A 17,891-nucleotide genomic window follows, 5' to 3' on the forward strand; every position below is an offset into this window, starting at 1 on the left:
GCGGCGGCTGGCGCCGTGCGCCCGGGAGGAGGCGCCGCGCGGGGAGCTCGGCGCGGGTCGCGGCTGTGCGCGCCGAGAGGCGTCCCGGCCGCGGGCTGCGCCGTCCCTGCGCCAGGCAGGGCGCCTCACGCAGGCTCTTCCGTGTTTTTATTTGTGTTTTATCTCATCCTCTCTGTAAGAATTGTTTTTGTTTTGTTTTGTTTTGTTTTTTTCCSGTCAGGGGCCTGAAGCTGCCTTTTTGTTTTGTCGTGTTTTGCCTTGTGGACTGCGGGGTTGCGCGGTGGACGCGTGCACGGCTTCGTTTTTCCGTGTGAGCGGTTGCTGGCTGCCTCTAGCAATAGGCAAGCGCCTGGTAGTTGCTGAAAAGAAGTCGATCAGAATTCAAGGATATTAGTTAATAAGTGCCGGATCCTGTTGACCCTGTTCTGGTTCACTCGCTCAGCGATGCGGGGGTGTCGAAGAAGGTGTCCTGCCAGTTAAACCAATTATAGCTGGCAAGTCGCAGTCATCAGCATTAGCAGAGGAGTTGGAAGTGAGGCCCAATCGCATCATACCGAAGTGTCTTTTCTGATCTTTCTTAGGCCAGCAGAAGGCCAACTTTAACCCTTTGTATCACACCCACCTGCCTTGCCTTTTAGTCCTGGTTGGGTTGTGATACCTCTGGAGGTGTGTCTGGTCTCCTGGAAGCGTGCCGGATCTCGGGGCTGGAAACTCGTATTGCTTATCGGTAGAAAGCTAACGTGCAATGAGCAATGGCCACAGAAATTCCTGAAAACCTGAGGAGCTGCGGTTGGTGGCAGGAAGCTGGGATGCTAATGCATGGAGAACTTGAGCATGTTCTGTGTTGGACAGAAGCTCTGTTGTCCGGTTTTCCATCAGGTGTGCAGCACTGAGGCAAAGCCACAGAACAAACGAGCCGTCTAGCGTACAAAAGCAGCAACTTGGGTTAATAAGCAACACCATGTAATGAAAACTTATTACAAACCTTTTATTTTAGTACTCCGAGCACTTCCAAAGATTTTTTTTTTTTAAGGGAGGGGTAGCATCCTGTCCCTTTAATCAATGGGAAAATTCGTAATAGGGTTCATGTAAAGGCCAGGATTGCCTCTGAAATGGTCAGAAATTTTATTTATAGTCCAGACCGGAGATCAGAACTAAGATTGCTAAATATATGTGTGGTGTTACACAAATGCCTTCCAACTGGTAAGGCTTCGATCTGGTTATCCCTTTAGGGGTACAAGAACATATTTCAAAGGCAAAGCAAAGAGCATTAGAAATTCCTTTTTTTTTTTTTTTTTTTCCTTTTTTAATGCCCAACTGAATACTAGGATAAGCAGTTGTTTAAACTGTGGCAAATTCAATAAAGAGATTAGAGAGACACTTGCTGAGTGAGTCTCATGCTGTGTAGAATTCTTTGGTGCTCAACGAGATGTTTAACTTAGATCAAATATTTGTATATGCTAATCGAAGTAAAATACATCAATCAATATATTGCACTTTTGGGTAGCATTAATGAAGTATAAGTCAACTATTCCTTTTAAATGCAGTTGGTTTATTTTATTTCAATTATAAACCCCATACATCTAATAACAATGAAGTCGAAATGAGCTTTTCTGATTAAGGACTTTGGATTTTAAGTGATCAGATATATAGGAGGATGAAAACATTTMAAGTCTTTGCCTGTTGTATTTTTTTCCTCTTAGTTTATATGGACAGATTTTGAGTGTGTTGTCATTTTAACAGGCTGTCATTTTAACAGGCTTATTTGTTAAGCTCTAATTTGCATCTTCTTCTGAGTCAATTTATATTTTGATTTCTCTGTGCTTTTTCAAAATCATTAAAATGGCTAGTAAGAGAAATTGCTTTGTGATAAGTAATCACAGTTTTGTGGAAATATTAATAGCAAGCCCTGTAACTGTTTATTAAACATGAATGCACATGTCCAGGCAATTCCTGTGGAGCAAAAGAAATTAGCACAATGCTGTGAAAAACTAGAAGGAAAAGTGTTGAGAGATGACTTGCCTCAGTGCGGGCTGATAAGGTATCATTTACAGACACCTGAATTACAGCATCGTGATTAAACCTGAGCAGTGGCCATAAACATAGCTTACTTCCTTATGTTTGATCTCTCATAGGTTAGTAAAASGATGTGAATCTGATCACTGTATTCTTTCAGTCATATATAAGAGAAAAAGTTATACAGCCATCACATAATGCTGTTCCTTGTGGTACAGGCAGCATGATAGCTTTAACTTCAGTAGTATTGAAGTACTRTTATTGGTCCTATTATCAACCCTTGAAGAAGGACATTTTGCTATAAAAACACTTCCAGTTTAAACTGAAGCCTTCCAAATGTTTATAAATATGTTAATCCTGTGCTTATGAAGTGTTCAAAATAACGTGGTTTGGGGATGCTTTGTCTAGTAAAGGAAACAGATTGCTAGTATTTGGAATTAGCTTCTCTGATATTTCATAGAGATGGTGAAACTGAAATGGATGAGTGCTGGAATGTGAAGGTAAACCATGACAAGTGCTCTGTCATTTACCTTCTGTACCTTGGAAGGGAAAGACCAAAATGATCCATGGCATGTGAACAGGAATGTTTGTAAACAAAGATCCCACAAAATTTCCTGTTTAAGATAACAAGTGGAAAACTGGTAAACATCTCAAAGCAATAGATACTTGATGGACATAAAAGTTCTCTAGGCTTTTAAGACTATCTAACAGATTGAGATACTAAAAGCCCTCATCTTCCGTATCGGAAGGTGATCATTCTCTCCTTTTCTCATAACAGAAGGAAAAAAAACTTTAACTCCACTGACTTCTGWGAGGAGAATTCCAGTTAAAAAGCTGCTTAAGTAAAACCAGAATCAGACGCCTGCATAGTCAGGATGTGAGCACCCTGGAGGATAGCTTTCTCGACATCTTACTGAAATAACACTCCCAGTGAAGAAACATACAGTCTATGCTAAAGCAGTTAGATGCATCTATTAACGTAGCAGCGTTTTTCATGTGACCCCTTTCATTTTTCAGATGAGTGATTTTGGGATCAGGAACATGGATCAAGTAGCTCCTGTGTCTAACATGTACAGAGGAGTGCTCAAGGTGAGTTTTCTTGAACTGGTGGCTTCTAAAACTGAGTGGTCTACTCTCCCAGTTAGTGCATATATGGTGTTCTTATTCATACTAAGAAAAGTAGTTGTACAACCATGCCAGTGTGAATGCAGATACATGATTTTTTTGGCAGTTTGCTTGTAACCTCTAGATTAGTTCTAGAGTATTCCCACTGAATTAAATGTGTGTGTGAACAAGCACTAGTGAAGCAGGAAGACATAAATCTTATACCCCTTGAGGTCCCCCCCAGGAAGTTTTTCCTCTGCTGCATCCTAAGAATTTGGAAATAAGAGGTAAACAAGAACTGATGTCAAATTCATTGGAGTCTGTGGATTTTTGTGCAAATAAAGTCATAGGATTGGCAGTACAGGTGGTCTTTACGACCACCTTTATGAGACTGTCGGAGCATTGTTCTGATATGACCAGTCAGATCTGATTCATTCAAGAGCCTTGTATGAAAAAAGTAGGTTATACATTTATTAGATGCAGTTATATCAAATGGAAGTCCAATACAATGTAAGAAACCAAAGGTAGTTATTAAATGAATTATTTCATTAGACTGCAGCTGTTATCTTGCTTTGAAAGGAACGTGCAAACTGAGGACAAATGAGAAACTATGAAGACTCATCTTGTAACAGTCTATAAGTGCTCTCCCCACCCCTCAATCATGCAAGCTACTCTTTATGCCAGTATTAATTTTTTTCATAGCATAGATTAATGTAACTAAATAAAGACTAGGAGGATGCTTTTTACTGTCATTAACTTTGAGGAATGTCAGTATTTTGAAGACTCRGTTAATGAGTCTTTGTAGTCTGACTTCTGTGGTGTTTTTACATCCTCTCTTAACTTTTTCTCATGCTCATAGCAACRGCAAAATCCGAAAAAGATCCTCCAACTTAACAGCTGTGTACTCTTTCACACAGTAGTTGTTCTAAGCATTTACTGAGTGATCACAGTTACATAATCAAGTCAAAATCAAGACACTATTCTACTATTTTATAGCTGTTCCCATTTCTTCTTAATTTGTTCTGTAATGATTACCCTTACGTATATGTTTAAAAGACAAATGGTTGTCACTAATAGGGCAGGCAGAATTTCATCCATATTGATTTTGCCTTTATTACTATTAAAACAAGAACTTGCTTAAATGTTAATTTTATCCTTTTTTGAAATCTGAAACTAGTACAGTATGGATTTTACTCATTCACATGCCACAGCATTTTTTCCAGTGACTCAGGATAAGGGTCAGCTATTTACACAAAATGCAGGAGTTTCCAGATTATGTTGAAAGAACTTGCCCTTTCATCTAGGTACTCGTGATGAGTCAGTGCTTTTATCTAGTAATGTGTAAAGAATTTTTTACTAGTAAATTTGGCAACTACTCTTAAGTTGTTTCATTTGGATGTGAGCTTTTTCATGGCTTCACTTTGACTGTCCTGTACTTGTCCTGTGTACCTGAACAGACTCCACAGTTCAGCTGTCAGTGGAAGTTTCTGAATGCAGTTAACCCTTAGAGGCATGGTATTGTTTCCTTTACCAGYTTTTTCCTCTGTGGATTGTATAATTTCATAACTTATGTACTGGGATGTATAGCAACTTGCTATAAAATACAACTAAAAAATTACAGTTCRTAGTTTCCTACTAGTGTTACTAGGGTGGGTGTTTTGTTTTGGTTTCTTTTTTGTAAGACATCTAATGCAAAAACYGCCCCAATCCCCTTAAAAACCTCGCAGGTTTTAGCTAGGGAATTCCAGGAAGAGTTAATATTTATTTGCTACTCCAGAAACACGGTTCAGGTTGCTATTGCATAGCACACAAATACTGACCTGAAAAATCTTGGCCTCGTCTTCAAGTAAGTTTTCTGCCTTGCTATAAGCCAGCATACAAGTGGATGCCTAAAACAAATAAGCATTTGTAAGTTGCCATGGTCTCTAGCAATATTCTTAGGTGCTTTTAAAATCTCAGTGGCAATTTCTACCTCTTCCTGACTCTAGTTATTGCAGATACTGTTTCCTTATGACTAACAGACAAGTAGCATAAGTTGTTTTTAAAGTTATTTCCTCCTTTTCTCTCCTCACCCCCCAAAAAAGACTTAAGTGGCTGGAGGGATCTAAGCAACAGTATTTTGCCTCTCTATCATACGCACCTAACACAAAACAAATTTGAAAGAAATCTTTTAAAGTTACATAAATCCACTGTAGGTTTTGCGCTGGCAGATTTTTTTCCATAATTTACCAGTCCTGCCTCTATTTGAATTTGTAATTCTCAGAGGGATAGTACATTTAAARGGTTAACGAAATAATAATTTTTCTTCAAAATATAGCCATAAGTCAGTCACTGTCAAAGTTATTATACATACATGCATTCTCTATTGTTAGGAAGCCTCAAATACAGGAAAGCTTAAAATATTTTAGCCTAGTCTAGCTGTAGGTCTGCAGATCATGTGATACGACTTGCACTGTAGTCTGAATGTTAGTTGTTTCATTTTATTTATAGCCTATTGTACCAGAAGCTATACTGTCATATTTCTGTTTCAAAGGCACAAATTGGTTGATTCAAAATAGTGACTGTGCATGATCTCCAAATCTAGAAAACCTAACTAGCTACTTCCTAGCAGTTCTTGGCAGTGTTTTAGCAAATTGCTCACAGTGTTCTTTATTCTGTTGCTTTGCAGCGTCAAACAGCATTTGACACCTTTGATAGTTCAAGCTCTCTCTTTGCTGGATATTTTTTCTCGCTAAATGAAGATCAAACACTTCAAGAAGTGCCAACAGGATTTGATTCTACTTCTTATGGTACCTTTTCACTTTGTTCTTTCGTCCAATCAGCAGCTCAAAAAAGAAAACTGGGTGTTCTAACTAGCATTTTATCACTGTTATCTTAAAAGTACAACATGGATTTCCCTAAAAAAAGTGTTCTAGTACACAAGAGTCTTGTGTATGAATTTGGATTTTTTTGTACTTGAGTTGATCTGTTGATAGTTGCTGTTCTCTGTACTGAACAGGGATGGGAACTGGGATTCATTAGCTCAGCAGATACTAAAGCAGGGCTAAGGCTGTTTCAAATTTTTAAATTTTGARCGTTTAAAATTAATTAATTTAATTAAACTTATATTTTAATTTTGGCTGAGATATTTTAAGTACTCTGCAAGCCCCTGTTTGACCCTCTGGTGTTAATTCCCAGGGAACAGAATTCTTATTCCTTCTCCCTTTGTAGGGTTTGTTTTATGTCTCACCCTAAAAATAGGGGTGGAGGTGTTTACAGATCTTTTTAGGAGGACAATACATACCAAGAGTTTTCAACAAATCTTTGTCAAAACTCCCTAATTACTTTTTTTAATTTTTTTTTCTCTACAAAGAGATGTAGATACAGACAGCAATTTTCTGTTGCTGTTTTTATCTCTCCCTAGGTAAGCAGGGAAAAAAAACTTAAACCTCCAGCTGCCACCAGCCTTTTGTTCTAATGTGATTCTAATCAGTCACYAGCTCTGGTCAGCAAAGCAAGTTCTAGCAGATATTGAGGATGGGTGTGGTAAAAACAGAAGTTAAGCACACACTGATAATGAGCTCCAGTTGCTGGGTCAAGTGGAGCTTGTACATAATTAGGATCTAGGAAAACTAGAAGAGCAGAATATCTTGAACCAGTCTGAAGTCTGTAATATATATGTACCCTGTCACTGTTACATGCCTCAAGAGTAACATACAGAGGTTCAAATGCAGTATGTGTGCTACTTTTCAGAGGCTCTCTTTTAGTGTCCAGAGATGCAGTGGTGAGATGGCAAGGTGGTATTACTGGTTTTTTTTTCAACTTGAGAGTTCTTTCATAGTAAAATAAGGCATCTTCAGGTGAAAATTGTCCAGTAAGAAAGATTGGGTGGAGGCCAAATTTGTTTTTTAAAGAGTCTATTTGCAGACTTTAAAAAGGAAAGTCAGTTATGCAGGTTAGTAATTTGTAGGCATAGGATGATACTGATTTTTGAATTGTATTGCACTGTTTGGAACTGGGTACCAGCGTRTTACCTGTCACATTTGTTTGGTTCAGTTGACTGAGTAAGCTATAACACCATATACTTGAGTGACTGAGAGCTGCATGAAAAATTCTGAAACACAGTCCCTTGGAAAACAGTGTTAAATATCTTTGCAATCTAGTTCTTCACAATCCTACTCTRACTTGCTTAGTTCTCAAGCTGAATGATTACTGCATGGAGATAACAGGAAATCTGAGGTCAAAATGTGGATGAGAAAATAGGAAGAGGCAATCTCATATTTTCTGAAAAAGTAATAATAAAATTTCCCTGCAACAGAGGTTTGCTGTGTAACTGTTGAGAGTCGGTGAGGATCTATATCATGGAAAGCTGCAAAGCTTTATTTTAGCATGATACAATTTTACCAGCTCAATATGACAGATATTTTAGTGTTGATACATTCAGTCAAAAACAATCTAAAGATAGACGTACCCTGTTTCTGTTTTAAAATATATATTGTCTAGCATCCTCTTCTTATTCTTCAAGTAGTATGGCAAAACCCTCTTTCATTGGCCTAAATGTTAATATATCTTCTTTTTCCTCCACCCGTTTTCTTTCTTGTAGAGTCAAACAACTGTGAATTGCCTCTGTTAACCCCGTGCAGTAAGGCTGTGATGAGTCAGGCCTTGAAAGATACTTTCAGTGGTTTTACAAAGGAACAGTGTCGGCTGGGTATCCCAAATAGTAAGTGTTTTCTATTTATAAGCTMTTTTTTAATGCTAAGGAGGATGCTGAATAGTGATTCTTTTAAAAGAGAAAGACTGATGTCAGAACGAAATACAAGAATGGATCCTATGTGAATCTGGCACAGCTTTAGTTTGAAAGACTAGACTTGCTGTTATTAAAAATCAGTGCATGGAGAGCTCATATTTTGGCAGCCTAAGAGAGAATCACATAAACTGAGGACACGCATCCTCTAATTAAGGGGGAATACAGAAGGAAAATAGAACACTGTTTTTAAATTCAAGAATAAATTGATTCTAATGCCTGTGCCTCAGAACTAAGTAACTTGGATTAACAAATTTTTCATTCACTGCCTTTTAACTAAGGTTATTTGGGGAGATTTACAAAGGTCAAGTGTTATCTCTGTATACTGGACACTTTCTATCTTGCAGATCCCTGGCTGTGGACCGAACAGCAGGTTTGCCAGTGGCTTTCATGGGCTACCAATGAGTTTAGCTTGGTAAACGTGAACTTCCATCAGTTTCTTATGAGTGGCCAAGACTTATGTAACCTGGGCAAGGAGCGCTTCTTGGAATTGGCACCTGATTATGTGGGTGATATTCTGTGGGAACACCTGGAACAGATGATAAAAGGTAGATATAAAGCCACAAAGAGCTTCTGTTCTAAGATTCTTCTGATAAAAACAGGAATAAGACTCTTTCAACACTTACTTCACTATGGGGGATTTTTATTACAGAAGAAAACTCAAAATGAACTTTTAGACTTGGTTAATAAAAGTATTATCAAAAGTATCTAATATCCTGGGTACACAGAACACAAACGCAGRTATCTGCAGAAGTGTTCCCTGCTCAGGCTGAGTACTTGTTGCAGTCAAGTTTTATTTAGATCAATAAATGAAATAAATGAGATCAGGATAGGGCTCTTACAATGCCTTATGCATTTAATCAAAAGCTGGACAAAGCTGTCACTTCTTTTTGCAAGTATTTTGTTTTGTTCCTGTAAGGTAGTGTTTTGAGATGATTCAGTAAATGAATGTAAAGATGTCAAGGAGATTTGGAGGTGCTCTTAGGTGAACATGAATGATGTTGCTAAAACTCTACATGCAGTGACCTATGTATTCAGTTGGTTTTGGAGGATAAGATTCAGCAGCTGCCTCTGTGCAGGATATGGACCTTAATATACACTGCAGTTGTTTTTTGGTATTTGGGACTTGTTTTGTTTAGTTTGTTTGTTTTTCTCTGTTAAGTATAAACATTCAATTGCCATGATATTTTACCTTCTGAGAACTGCCTTTTTGGAGAGTTTGAGGCAGTATGTTAGTAAAATTCATGTCAATGGTGTCCACCAAATACTCGAGTGTTGGAAGCTTCCCATGGCATACAAGTCCTATATATATAAATTATATTTTCTTCCCTTTTTTCCAGACAGCCAAGAGAAAACACARGATCAATATGTGGAGAACTCTCACCTTACCTCAGTTCCTCATTGGGTCAATAATAACTCCTTAAGTAAGTATTTTAAAAAATTTTACACTTTAGCTTGGTTACATTTATTCTAGGTATATCACAGGTTCTAGTAAGAAAAAAGAAAAAGCCACGACAGAATAGTTAATATGCTTTAGGAAAGCATAACTGCTGCAGTCTTTTCTAGTATTGTCTGCCAGCTAGTTCATATCAGGAATCCTTTGAAGAGCAAAGGCTATGAAAAATCAGACTTTCTTCTGGTATGCCAAAGCCTGTGTTTGTGGAACAGAATGACCGGTCCCATCACTARCAGACTGAATCAAAAAGCAGTATCAGTAGGAAACAGCAGGAGTCATGGTTAGGCCTCTTTGAAGGTTGTGGAAGCATAACAGAACTTTTGAAAATACGTGGCATAACTGTAGAGAMAAAGTGCCTGTTTCCTTAGATTATTTGTTTGGTGCTGTATTTAATTGTCCCAGAGTAAATCTCTAGTTCAGCCTCATTACATCTCTTAATGATGAGAGCCTTACTCAAAATCACCAAGGCTTCTCCAGCTTTTTCTGTTGTCCTGCATTTTCTCTGAAGAACAATATATTACGTTTGTGATCTGCAAGTTGTAGAAGGAGATGTACAGAATCTGATTTGGAGGCCATTAGATGGGAATCTTCTCCCTGACTTCAGCAGCCTTTCCAGTAGATTTGTAGCATCACTTTTCGCTAGCCAGACATTCATGGAAAAAGTGGCACAGCTGTAGTGGGATACCTGATGTTTATTAGCCTGTTTGAGGGACAGCAGAGAAAATACTTAATGCATTCTTTCTTTTTTTCTTTCTCTCCTTCAGCAGTTAATGTGGATCAGACCCCCTATGGTATGCAAATGCCTGGGTACCCTAAAGCCCTCAGTTACCCTAAACCCAATATCTTGAGTGACATCTGTCAGACTTCCACAGGACCAAATCTTCTCAATCCGGAACAAGAATTTCCATTGTTCCCCAAAACGCAAGTAGATGCAGTTGGTGTGAACTATTGTGCCGTAAACCAAGACTTCACAAGAAGCAATCTGAATTTGCTGATAGATAATTCTGGTGAGACATTATCCATATGATAAGCTTGGGTCTAAGGCCATATTCTGCATGTTTTTCCCCTCCTTTGCCTAGTTCATATATACAGGCTAGACTGAGGGGAATAAATAAAACACTTTTTTTTTCCTCCTTCCTTTAAGGCAAACTTAGAGAACACGAATCTAGCGACAGTGGTGCAGAAAGTTATGAAAGCTCAGATTCAATGCTACAATCTTGGAACAGCCAATCATCATTAGTGGACTTACAGCGTGTGCCATCATATGAAAGTTTTGAAGATGACTGTAGCCAGTCTTTGTGTCTGAACAAACCTACAATGTCTTTCAAAGACTATATTCAAGAAAGAAGTGATCCTGTAGAGCAAGGGAAACCAGTTATACCAGCAGCAATTCTAGCTGGCTTTACAGGTAAGTAGTGGGTCGGGGGGGAGGTCACTCTGCTTTTTGTGTAACTTCAATATTTTCTATAAATGCGTTAYAAAGTTGTGTAGTTGTAAGGTAGTCCCTCACTGGGAGGCCACTGCTGATGACAAGTTTCAATTTTAAATGTTAATAAAGAAAGTCTCATTGAACTATCCATCTAAAGTAAGAACAAGTAGGTACCCATTCTTACAAGTATGCCATCAAAATGGAATGTATTTTTTGCTTTTTCTCTGTTTGAAGAAGAGGGAATCTTTGTCAATCTCCCATGTTTTCAGGGAATTGTAGTCCTTGCTGAAATCAGTTTTCCCTCTAGAATGTTTGCYAAGTCAAGGATTGTAGCACAGGGCCTAAAGCTTGACTGCAGCTACTAGGAGATGGAAGTGAGGGGTAAGGAATCTTATATAGACAAGAAAGGCATATTTTGTTTCAAATTCTTCTTTTGTTTCAATTCTTCMTTTTCATGGAAAAGTTTTAATTTGAATGTCTTTGTGAGCAGAATTATGTTACAGCGAAAAATCTTAGAATTAGTTTTCTTTTGATATTTAAAAAAAAAAGTATCAGAGTAATTAAAAGATTTTTCCTGTGATGTGAGTATGGCTATATTCATTAGCTATGGTAAGAGTTTGCAGAAGTGTTTACCATGTGGTTTCCCCCTTCTCCTCATCCCTAACAGGCAGTGGACCTATACAACTATGGCAGTTCCTTCTGGAGTTACTCACTGACAAATCCTGTCAGTCATTTATTAGTTGGACTGGAGATGGATGGGAATTTAAACTTGCTGACCCAGATGAGGTATGTGGCTATTTGTGATGAACAAGAAGATTTAGAGTCTGTGGACTTAYTCTTGAAAATAAAGCATTTACACAATCAGACACTTGCTGAAATCTCTTCATCTGTAAATGCTTTATTTTATGGTTAGGATTACTGTGAGTTGATTTTTTTTTTTTTTTTCCCCTCTCTCCTGCCCCAGGATATCAGTATTAGTTTATAGTTACAAGAATGYTTTGTACAGTTTGAAACTTAAAGGTAGTATATGAAATAATTTCTTTCTGACAGTATTAGTAATAGTGTAAATTAGTAATACTRTAAATTTGTTTACTGAATATAATTTGATCAACAATATTTGAGTTTGCAAAATGGCAAGCAGCAGACATTCTAAGCATCACAATTCTTAGATACTATAATGCTGCTTTTAAAATGCCCTAGGTACTTAAAGTTTTGTAATTAAAAATAATTAAAATGTGCTTTAACTTTCCTACTGYTAACTGTTTGTTTTAAGAGGTATGATAAAATGTTCACTGAAGCCCTAAAAAAAGAAAATCATTTAACACCAAGGAACTCCATATAATTCAGCTTTCACTTAAAGAACTGTCACATTCTACTCCGTGGCAAATTAACTCTTTAATAGCATCATCTTTGAGAGAGAACAATGTATTTCACTTAAATTTGTTCTCTGTAAATAGYTTTACAGCAATCTGTACAYCTTCTGCAGTAGGTGTCCTTTTCAYTGATATTTGCTATCAGCTGCTTTCTTCTGTTCATGTTAGTTAAAGTGCTGCCGATAGTTGCCTTGGAGTTTGTTCAGTTGAGGGTTCAACCACCAACTCTMCTGTTACCTAAGTTCAGGGTGTCAGAAGCAAATGAAGCGCTCTGACGGATGAAAAGGTTTTGATAACCGCATTTGTCAAGAACATTTGGAAGAACGTAAGTTGAATAAACGCTTTACACTTTGCTTTCTTTYTGGACTGACAGGTGGCACGGAGGTGGGGAAGAAGGAAAAACAAGCCAAAAATGAACTATGAGAAACTGAGCCGAGGCCTACGCTACTATTATGACAAGAATATCATCCACAAGACTTCAGGGAAACGATATGTATATCGCTTTGTGTGTGACTTACAGAACTTGCTGGGGTATACAGCTGAAGAACTTCATGCAATGCTGGGAGTGCAGCCTGACACGGAAGACTGAGCCCAGTGATCTCAGGCTGAACTGGCAAAGATCACATGTTGGAACTGTGACTGGGAACCATCTGTGGTCAGTTCTTCTGACTGCTTAGATTGGTGCAATTGTTAAGAAATAAGGACCTTAACTGATTTTGTAACCAGGGAAAGTTGGAAGGAAGTGGCCTTATTTCGTCAGTGGCTTCAGATGTTGCCATGTCAGGCATTTGAGCAGCATGGAAGTCAGCACAGATCCTAGCTCTGTCACAAAGATGCAGAAATGCTCTAAGGTTAAGCATTTCGGCTACTTACACTGCCATTTAAAGCATTTTGGCTGCTTACATTGCCGTATAATAATGGGTTGGCTTTAAAACCAAAGGTTGGACGAAAAAACAGTGATGCAGCAGAATTATTGCTCAGATTGTTAAAATACCATCATCCTTGCTTATRTCACACAATTTATTTAAAAAACCTAATTTATTTTAAAAGAGCAGTAAGAAGAATTGGTGTTAAGTGTTTTCTTCTRAAGCATGTTTTGCTGTCATTATTACTCCAGAAATGTGCTGCATAGGTACATAAGCAGTCGGTGTCCAAAACAAGATGTAGCAACTGTTTAAAAAAAACAAAGAAAAAACCTTTAAGAAGGGAACAAAAATCRTACCATTTCAATATTCAGTTTGTATATATTCTGTGATTCTTTTTGAAATTCTTTAATGTTCCTATTTAACAGATATTGTATAGTGTAAATTAAACTAATTGTATGTGTATTGAAATAGGGCGAATGTAAAATTATCCAATGGTTATTTTATGTTTGCCTAGGATATACAACCTTCTGAAAATATTTAATTGGCCTGAGAGACAACGTAAGTGCTCAGCATGCATGCATATGGTATGCCTATCACATGAAATGTGTAAGGGGGGGAGGGGGTTGGCTCAGTATTCTGCCAAGACTGATGCTGGCAATTCTTTGTGCATCTTGGCTTTTTTACGAGAACCTAATATTATATTCTGGGACATAAAGAGCCTATTTGTGGTTTCTTCTGTAACTGAAAATGAAAATATTAATATGGATAAAATTACCTTTTTTTTTCTTTATAAATGGCATATGTTTTTCAACTGCTATGCATGTCCTTTTAAAAAAAAAGTTTATATACAAGCCTATTTTTTCAGTTGACTTGTCTCTTCTTCCTGCAATTTATCCTGTATGATTAAAATATGAATTCTATTTTTGGAAATAACTGTGACTCCTTTTCAAAGATCAGGAGGGATTTATGTAGCAGCTATTTTTACTGCAAAAAACAATTCACTGGAAAAATGTACTTTGTAAGAAAGCTTTATTTTTTATCTGAGCTTGATGTACATTTAAATGTGTTGTACAGTGTGAGAGGTTTAAAAATATGAATCTTTATTAAAACCTCTTGGGAACAAGAAAACTAATGGTGTATGTGTTTTCTTAATTCAGAAAGYTGAAGAGAAGGAGGGGGAGTATTCTTACTCTGTGATAAGTTTCTCTTCTAGACTAGCTTAAACCTCTGAAGGGGAAAAAGAAGAAAAGAAATACAGAGTTAGAGTTTGGAGAAAAATCTGCAAGGTTGATGATCTTGAACCAAGCTAAATGTATGCAAACACTTGCACAGCTCCATTTGCTTTCATRTGTAATAAACTGGAAGTTAATGCATTTGAGTTGTGCCTTTGAAATAAAATGAGCATTTCTGAACCGTGTTGCAAATAAGTGTAAACTAYTGGTAAACCTGAGAGAACAGTCATGTTGAGACCATGTGCATGTTTAAACTGTTCCTGCTTTCTGTTGAATACAGAGCAAGACCCCTGCCATAAGTATCTTCTTTCTCTTCTCAATCTTCTCCATTGTTCCACACTGCAAAGCAGYAGGCAGTAAGAAACCATCTGATCTTAAGAACATACTTGAGGAGTTCCACTTAAAAAATTAYCTAATAAAAAATGTGACACTTCCCCTGAACTTCTTAAATTTTCCTGTCTGCCAAATGTGGCCATATTGATCTTGCTGACACTGTAGTCACCCTGGTTTAGCAGCATGTTCAAGATTTAGGAAAGAAAAGCTTTTGGGTTTTTTTTGTTTTTGTTCTTTTAAGATATGCCTCATATTTATTGATCTGATAGAATCATACAATCACAGAACCAGTAAGGTTGGAAGGGACCTCTGGAGATCATCCAGTCCAACCTCCCCGCTCAGCAGGGTCACCTAGAGCATGTTAGACAGGGTTGCATCCAGGCGGGCCTTGAAGATCTCCAGAGAAGGAGACTCCACAACCTCTCTGGGCAACCTGGTCCAGTGCTCCGTCACTCCCACAGGGAAGAAATTCCTCCTCATGTTCAGGCAGAACTTCCTGTGCTTCAATTTCTGCCCACTGCCTCTTGTCCTGTCACACGGGACAACTGAAAAGAGTTCGGCCCCATACCCTTGACACCCTCCCTTCGGATACTTATACATACTGATAAGATCCCCCCTCAGTCTTCTCTTCCCCAGGCTAAACAGGCCCAGCTCTTGCAGCCGTTCCTCATAGGACAGGTGCTCCAGACCTCTGATCATCCTTGGAGCCCTACGCTGGACTCTCTCCAGTAACTCCATGTCTCGCTTGGACTAGGGAGCCCAGAACTAGACACAGGACTCGAGGCCTCACCAGGGCTGAGTAGAGGGGCAGGATCACCTGCTGGCAACAGTCTTCCTAATGCAGCCCAGGAGACCATTGGCCTTCTTGGGCACAAGGGCACATTGCTGGCTCATGGTCAACTTGTCATCCACCAGCACTCCCAGGTCCTTCTCTGCAGAGCTGCTCTCCACAAGGTCAGCCCCCAGMTTGWRCTGGTGCCTAGGGTTATTYCTCCCTAGGTGCAGGACCCTGCACTTGCCCTTGTTGAMCCTYASGAGGTTCCTCTCYGCCCAGCTCTCCAGCSTGGCCAGGTCTCTCTGAATGGCAGCACAGCCCTCWGSTGTRTCAGCCACTCCTCCCAGCTTGGTATCATCAGCMAACTTGCTGAGGAGGCACTCYRTCCYCTCATCCAGGTCAYTGATGAATAAGTTGAWCAGGATGGRACCCAGTACTGAGCCCTGGGGGATGCCACTAGCCACAGGCCTCCAGCTAGACTCCACAACACTGATGAAAACCCTCTGAGCTCTGCCATTCAGCCAGTTCTCAATTCACCTCACAGGCCACTCATCTGACCCACACTTCCTGAGCTTATCTAGGAGGATGTTATGGGAGACAGTGTCAAAAGTCTTGCTGAAGTCAAAGTACACAATGTCCACTGCTCTCCCCTCATCTACCCAGACAGTCTTTCCATCCTAGAAAGCTATCAATTCGTTAAGCAGGATTTCCCCTTGGTGAATCCATGCTGGCTACTCCTGACCACCTTCTTTTCCTCCATATGTTTGGAGATGACTCCCAGAATGAGCTGTTCTGATACTGTAGGCCTGCACCTATACCWTGATGTTGGTCTTTTCTGAGCAGTTAGACACCATCCTTCAGTCTTATATTCCATAGCCTSTATGAAGGAAAGGGAAGATGACTCCCATGTCCTTTTTCCCTTCCTCTCAATCACCATTGTGGGTCTCAATGCCTCTCAATGGGTTTTACCCTTTTGGTCGCGTTTGCAGTAATGAGGAAGGGAATGTAAGGGCCTAAAGAGAGCTACAAGTCCCACGAGCTGGAACTGAGCATAATGAGAGAAATGCCAGGCTTTCCTGGGCTTTGGATAATGCTYGAAAAATTGTAATGCTACATTTTAGATATTTAAATGGCCTACTTTTGAGCAGTGATCCTAGCAAGAGGACATACAATATTTCCWGCAAAAAATAAAGTATGGACTGTAATAACAAGACCCTTTTTCTTCTGAATGTCTCTCACACTTTGGTTATAGAGCCCTAATCTATCTCTCAATATGTGGAATTTTCATTTGCAATCCCGTTTTTTCCYAAAAGTAGAACTGTTACTCATTTGAACTGAAAGGTCAGTTGTGTCTCTTGCYTGCATGCCCAATAGTAGCTTGAACATAGAGTCAATAGGCAAGTTAAGTTTGTTTTCCTTGTTCAGTAGAAAAGAAATTTCATGATAGCAGGAGTAATGAAGTATCCTGATACTCACAACCCATGTTACTGTGTCTTCCAGGAGCTAAATCAGATAACCTGCACTGTGTCAGRTCAATTCAGCAACATAGGCTGTGACCTGGTATGAAACAGTAGACAGTTATTACAGGATATTTTATGAATATCACAGTGCATACAAAAAAATGCTACCGTTTTCTCAGCCACCCAGCGTCAAAGAGGTTGTTGAAAGTCTGACTAAACTCTCCAACTTCTTCAGGACATGCCTCCCTGCCCTTCCAGCTGCCAGCTTTCCTCATGAAACAGCAGTCATAATACAGTGTTGCAGTTGGCATCTCCCCATGGTTGGCATGTCCCCTCCAATAACAAAGTTTGGCTTCAAAGCCCCCTTTGCTCCTTTTTTTTTTCTTTTTCTTTTTTTTTCTTTTCTCTTTTTTTGAAGTAGAAATCCTAAGTAAAATACCTCCAGCTGTGAGCTACAGAATGCTTGATGTCCAAGAGACTATTTGATAATTTTTTTTTTACTTTGCCCTATTCTTATACTCTCCTTAGGCATCTGCTGCCTGCCACAATCAGATGCAGTATGAGAACATAGCAGATGGGTCAGATCAAGGATCATTTCGCCCAGTATTATATCTCCACCAGCGGAAGCAGGAGTGAGCAAACCTGGCCAATGTCTACCCATTCATTCCCCACATGCATCYGTTCCTCCTGCATCCTCAATTGCTATAGTAGGCATCTCAGAGGGAACTATTCCTGTATGGTCTTTTTACTACCTACCTAAGGACCTCTCATCTATGGATTTGCCAAATCTCTTTTGAGCTTGCTTATTCTCTGTGCCTCCCTAACCAGCTGGGCAGCAAATTTTGGCAGCTCACTACCTTCTGAGTATTTTCTCTCATCTCTTTTCAACTAATTTCCTACTATGTTCATCAAGTGCTTCCCAGTTCCACTGCTGTAGGAACTGGGGCATAATCGCCTTTTGGGCCAGTCACCTAACCTGCTGCCTTCATGACATTGTCAGCATCAATACCTGAAGACTTCATCATCTGAGCTCTAAGGAAGCTGCACCACCCCCTTGATCA

General features: G+C 39.1%; 1 protein-coding gene across 2 annotated transcripts; it reads left to right on the forward strand.

Moving 5' to 3' along the window:
• Positions 1-160: 160 nt before the first annotated feature.
• Positions 161-14,414, forward strand: ETS2 (ETS proto-oncogene 2, transcription factor). 2 transcript variants are annotated; one of them, XM_085304979.1, is made up of 10 exons: positions 161-879; positions 3,034-3,105; positions 5,789-5,909; positions 7,703-7,822; positions 8,254-8,454; positions 9,247-9,330; positions 10,130-10,369; positions 10,507-10,770; positions 11,459-11,577; positions 12,538-14,414. In XM_085304979.1, the coding sequence occupies exons 1-10, from the start codon at positions 820-822 to the stop codon at positions 12,751-12,753; spliced, it is 1,497 nt and encodes a 498-aa protein (XP_085161105.1). In that variant the 5' UTR covers positions 161-819; the 3' UTR covers positions 12,754-14,414. The 2 variants fall into 2 exon arrangements, with proteins under 2 accessions (XP_085161105.1, XP_085161096.1); XM_085304970.1 differs by having other exon boundaries at positions 163-879; positions 10,127-10,369; positions 12,538-14,413.
• The last annotated feature ends 3,477 nt before the right edge of the window (positions 14,415-17,891 follow it).

The sequence above is a fragment of the Rhea americana genome, unplaced genomic scaffold (genome assembly GCF_003343005.1).
Source record: "Rhea americana isolate MKP2758 unplaced genomic scaffold, rheAme1 scaffold_101, whole genome shotgun sequence".
NCBI classification, from domain to species: Eukaryota; Metazoa; Chordata; class Aves; order Rheiformes; family Rheidae; genus Rhea; species Rhea americana.